The 5818-nt window shown below is 55.1% G+C and overlaps 1 protein-coding gene across 1 annotated transcript; it reads left to right on the top strand.

Annotated features, from left to right (window-relative positions):
• Positions 1-251: 251 nt before the first annotated feature.
• Positions 252-665, top strand: LOC103607972 (junctophilin-3-like; the record flags this gene model as incomplete). Its single annotated transcript, XM_008592416.1, has 1 exon — positions 252-665. A coding segment is annotated over exon 1 (382 nt), but the record flags the coding sequence as incomplete, so codon positions are not given.
• Positions 666-5818: the final 5153 nt, after the last annotated feature.

Here is a 5818-nt window from a genome sequence, read left to right as displayed (position 1 = left end):
TCCCCTCCCCCGCCCCTCCGGTCCTGTCTCCAGCGGGAGCGCGAGACGCTGGTCAGGCTCCGGCGCAGCTCGGGAGGAAGAATCGCCCCGGCCGACTTGGATCCCGCCGAAGCCGCCGCCGCTCGAGCTCGCAGCCGTGGTTTCTGCTTTCTCCGTCCTTCCTTTAAAAACGAGCCAAAACAAAAGCCAGCCGGCCAGCCAGCCGAGACTCGGTTGGTTGATCGCCTTATTATTATTATTATTTTTTTCACCGCTTGCGGGATTTGCAAACCGAGTTACATGCATGTCCAGTGGGGGTAGGTTTAATTTTGACGATGGAGGGTCCTACTGCGGAGGCTGGGAGGACGGCAAGGCGCACGGCCATGGCGTCTGCACCGGCCCCAAGGGCCAGGGCGAATACACCGGCTCGTGGAGCCACGGCTTCGAGGTGCTGGGCGTCTACACCTGGCCCAGCGGCAACACGTACCAGGGCACCTGGGCGCAGGGCAAGCGCCACGGCATCGGCCTGGAGAAGAAGGGGAAGTGGGTGTACAAGGGCGAGTGGACGCACGGATTCAAGGGGCGCTACGGGGTGCGGGAGTGCACGGGCAACGGGGCCAAGTACGAAGGGACCTGGAGCAACGGGTTGCAGGACGGCTACGGCACGGAGACCTACTCGGATGGAGGTAGGTGCCCGCGGGGGCCGGGAGACAGGGAACAGGGGCTGGGGTGGAGGAGGGACCTTCTCCTCATCTCCCCTTCTGTTTATCTCCGGGGAAGTTGAGCTGCTCCCTCTGGTAGGGCCATGGGCGCCTGGGGCATCTCCTGGGGTTCCCTGGAGGCCAAGGCGGCCCCTAGCTACAGGTTGCCCCACCGCCTGGTGGAGGCAGTGCCCCTGTGCCAACTGAAGGGTGTTGGGGGCTTTCCAGGAGCGAGCCAGGCCCCCGGGGCGGCGTAGCTGACCAGAGTATCAGTGCATCATTCAAGAGCAGGCCAGAGACCTGCCAAAAAGGCCAGGCTGGGCCCGTGGCCGCCTCGGAGGCCCACCAAGGGCAGAGGGGGGCTGGGAGAGGACCCTCTCCCCTGTTGGCATTGCCTCGTTGGTGTGGGCCCAAGAGGTGCCAGGCCCTGGCTTCGCTGCCTGTTTTCCTGCGGTGCCCAAGGGCCTCCCTCAGTCCTAAATCAACCCAAGCCAATGGAAAGGGAGCGATTGGGAGCGCTAGAAGCGGGGGTGCCAACCTAAACCAAAACAGCCAGGCAATAAACTTCTAGGTGGTTGGACGCGGGCTGGCGCTGTCGAAGCAGGCTGCTGGAGGGAGGGAGGCCCATCTGTTTAGCAAGAACCCAGGAATCTCGCCTTTCAGTGGCTGAATGATTTTCACTTCACCGGTAGTTTAGGGAGTTGCTCTGCCTTCGTGCTAAGATGCCACCACATTCCAGCCAGAGCTGGGTGCCGGAAGCCAGAGAACAGCCCTCCTGCTGCTGCCGTAAGATGGTTTCTGTGCAGGGAGGTTTGGCCAGTGTGGCCTCTCCCTCTCTGCCTGGACGCTCTGGTATCCACTCTGCTGTGCATCGGAGATGCATGGAGCTGTTAGTTCCTCGAAGCCCAGACCCCAAACAAACCTGCTTTCCAGATGCCCCTCCGCCCTCGAGAGCTCGTCCTCAGAAGGGGCTCCGTTTCCTCCCCCTGGGCAGCTCAGTGTTTCAGGCATGGATGCCTGGAGAAGGACTGAGACGCAGTAAGGACTTGAGCTTCTGCCAAGAATAAAAATCATGAGTGTACGTGTGGTCTTGTACTCCCTGCCTGCCTGCTGCCTCTGAGGCTCATGGAGAAAGCTCTGAACACCTGCTCCCTGGCCACATCCAGGAGTGACAGAGGGCTGGAGAGTAATTATTATTTTGGCTTATGCAACTGAAAGGCAGGGTTCATTATTACCCAAAGAGGAGGAGGAGTCTGGGGCAGTTAATTATATAATGTTCCTGCCTGTCAAAACTGTGCCCAGCCCTGGTCCCAGGCGGCCTTTTCTGTACTGTTGTTGTTTTCATGGAGCAGGTTGGAGAGCTTCCCTGACCCTGGGCGCTGAGGGCCAAGCAGGAGCAGACAGCCCTCCCTCGGTTCCAGGCCGTGGGCCTGTGTGCGTGTGTGGTGTGTGTGGTACTGTTGTTGTTTTCATGGAGCAGGTTGGAGAGCTTCCCTGACCCTGGGCGCTGAGGGCCGAGCAGGAGCAGACAGCCCTCCCTCGGTTCCAGGCCGTGGGCCTGTGTGCGTGTGTGGTGTGTGTGGTGTGTGTGTGTGTGGTGTGTGTGCACGGGCATGCAGGCACAGCAAGGCTGGGCAGCAGATGTGTGTGGCTAAGGCAGGCAGGCAGGCAGCCTGGCGCTCCCAGCTGGGCTGTTTGGGAGCCCAGAGGCAGTTGTCACCCCCAGGACTCTGGCCAGGCTGCTCTGCAGAACTGTCCTCCAGAGATGCTCCCAGCTGTGCCTGTTCCAGCTAAGCCACATCGTGGCCCTGTGCAGGCCAAGCTCACATGGCCTGAGGGATTCTTCCTTCATTCAACATATATTTATTGAGCACTTACTAGGAGCCAGGCACTCTAGGCTCCTTGAAAACAACAAGGAGTAAAGCAGACAAAAATTTTTGCCCTCACAGAGCTTACATTTTAGGAGAAGGGTGGTGATTGCACTGTGATTATTCAGGGAAGGGAGGGTCTGCGTCCGTGGCTGGTCATGAGTTTAGGCTCTGACGTGTTTATGTGATAGACGTCTCTTTCCATGGACCGACTTCCTTAGGCTCTCTACCATTCACCCAACCCGCTACACTTGCGTTGCCCTTCCCCTTCCCAAAGCACTTCCCCTCTGCTTCGGCCTGCTCGATCACATCCATTTTATAGGCGAGACCAGTGAGGCCGGGCGTCCAGGGCCCCCAGATCTGTCTGGGCCCGAGCTCCCTTGGAGGAGTCCAGATTGTCCACATTCTTTCAAGGGGATTGTGGTTCTTAGCTCTCCTATAGGCCAAGTGAGGCAGGCACACAGGTCTGGGGCTTCAGGGCCGGCTTTCTCTTTTGGTTGGCTGGCCATGTGGTATGATGGAAAATTGAATTGACCTTCCTGGCCTGGGATCATCAGGACCAGACATCTGGGGCCACCTCTCCTGAGCAGGTTCCCAGCTTCTCATCAGGAAGGAGGAGGTGACTGCTGAGAATGTGTGCCCTCGGGCAGTCCCTCCTGAGCCAAAGTGGGGTGTGATAATCTGCTGGAACAGAGCAGGGAACTCGACACCTTCTCCCCAGTCAGGTGGTGGGAGATGCAGTGAGCAAGTGGCCACAGGTTGGAGTGGGCAAGGGGAGGCTTTGTGAGGTAATGGTCCCAACTGCAACCCAACTGTTCCTTTGCACGAGAGATGGAAATGTCAGGCAGGCATCAGCAATGCTCCTGAACTTTAGCTCAGCTCCCAGTGCTGACTTGGGGAAACGGAGATTTTCATGAATAATGCACGAACGGCAAATGTATTCTACATTTAGCTGGAATTGGTGTGGCGTCCATTTCAGCTGGGACCCTGCCAGCTCCTCCCCAGGTTTACCCTCCCTCGGGCACAGGCCTCCACAGTCTGAATGGCCTGGGCAGGGGGCACGGCTGCAGCACATGCTTGCAGTTCACGACCTCGCCTGGGATCCTGGCTCTGCTGTGGCTCTGCTTTGTGACCTTGGGCAAGTTACTTGACCTCTCTGAGCTTCTGTTTCTTCATTTCTGCAGAGGTCTGATAATACCTGTAAAGTAGGTGATGATTAATTGAGACTATAGTATGTGGCTATGCCAGGAATATAGTAGGTATTCAATATATATATATATATTTTTTTCTTATTACAGTTCACATGTGGTGAATGTCACTTAGAATGATTATTATTAGAACCAATAGCCAGACAGGACAGTGGTGACAATGAAAATGATAATAAATGGCAATATTAGACACATACTGTGTGCCAGGCATGTGGCAAGTGTTTACATGAATCACAGACCTTAATTCTCATACCTCTAGAGGGTTGATTTCCTCATTATTCCCATTTTACACATCGGGAAGCGGAGGCTTTAAGCAGATGAGCCTTGGGTGGATCTGGGAGTGTGCTCAGGGTGGCAGTTCCAGAGCCTACGTACGCTTTGCTCGACCCGCCTCTCTCTACGCTCTCTTGTGCAGAAACACCTCCACTCTTTCCGCTCCTTCCACACCCTTCTTCTTTCCTGGGCACAGCAGCCCAGAGTCACAGGCTAATGCACCTGCACAGAGCCCTCCGGTCCCACTGAGACCTGCTGCCTTCTCCACTCGCTGGACCCCTGTGCTCTGCTGCACAGGTAAATAGCTTCTCCTGGGTGCTGTGTACACAGAGCCCCTTGGATCAAAAGTTACCCCCTCAAATAAACCCTCCCACACCCTGAAAGATATGAGTCATCTCACGCCCCGGCCTCTCCCCCTCATATGCAGGTCCCGTTCACCGGCCCAGATTCCTCAGCCCACACAAGTCACACACACCCACAGTCAGAATTCAGATCCCCTGGGCGCCTGCGTGCACATGCACACAGTACACCTGCCACCCGGGGACATTTTCAACCCCGTCCCCCAAAACACAGACACGTGCACCCCTGTCTTTGTTCACTCCCCTCTTGCCGAGCACTGTGAATCTCTGCCGTCCTTGTAAGTGGGCAGTTGAGGTGACAGATGCAGCTGTGTGCTTCGTTTCCATTTTAAACATACATTTATGCCATTAACACCCTTTTTAAGGGGGGAGGGAATGCTCATCCAAATAAACTACCATTGGACATATTTTTGGTGCTTGGCTATGAATAGGTAAAAAGTAAACTCTTTTAAAAATCTAGCAGTTCTATCAACGTAAATGTTACACCAATAGAAACTCATTTCAGAAACAAAAAGCAAAAAAACAAAAGTTCTATCAACGTAAATGTTACACCAATAGAAACTCATTTCAGAAACAAAAAGCAAAAAAAAAAAAACCACAAAAAGCTGCGAGTGCTCAGCAGTTGGAGATAAAAGCATCTCCTCCGAGATTCTCTTTCTCTGGCCATGGGGGCTCCCCACGAGGAGAGGAGAAGGGAAAGCACATAACTAGCTGTCTGTTGCTAGTTGTAACTGAGAAAGAAGCACTGCCGAAAAGCACTCGACCCTCAAGCCATTTGACTGGCTTAATATCAGGAGGCCTAACTCAAGCTGGCGAGGGAGTGAAGCTCGGCACCCTCCTAAAACAGGGTCCCCAGGGGAGCTAGCCAGCAGCCTGCGCCGATGCCGACGCTAAGCAGCCGCCCGGGGGAAAGAGCGCAGCCTGAGGTGCGGGGGGCGGCGAGGCTGCTTTTCTTTGGGACTTTACCTTCCTGAGTTTTCCCCAGGCCTCCACAGCTCTAAATATAACTAGCTGTGAACTGTGAGCTAATCCTTTTGCATGAGGCACTCTTTATGTGCCTAAATGACAAAAAGACTTAGATTTGTGGGTACTAGAAGAAGGGGGGTATTTGTGTAAATTTTCCACAATGGTTCGTCTCTTCTGGCACCAGCGGCTCCCCCAGTTTGTAGTTTCCTGGCCTGTGTGAGGCCACATGGAAGATGGATTGCTGCAGAGGGGTCCTGGTGTTGATTTGAGCGGGGGGCCACTCTCCTGTCTTCATTTAGAGGAGAGAGAGAGAGAGAGAGAGAGAGAGAGACATTGACATTCTCTTCAGAACCTTGGAGAGCGCTTCCCGCCCGTACCTGGGCTGCCTGGGTGGGACCTGCTTGGCTCACATCCCCTCCAGGAGACCTCTTTTAGCAAACCATGTCCCTCACCAGTGACCACCT

The sequence above is a fragment of the Galeopterus variegatus genome, unplaced genomic scaffold (assembly GCF_000696425.1).
Source record: "Galeopterus variegatus unplaced genomic scaffold, G_variegatus-3.0.2 Scaffold7908, whole genome shotgun sequence".
In the NCBI taxonomy this organism is placed as follows: domain Eukaryota; kingdom Metazoa; phylum Chordata; class Mammalia; order Dermoptera; family Cynocephalidae; genus Galeopterus; species Galeopterus variegatus.
Note: the sequence above shows the minus strand (reverse complement) of the source record. Positions and strands in the feature narration are given on the sequence as shown.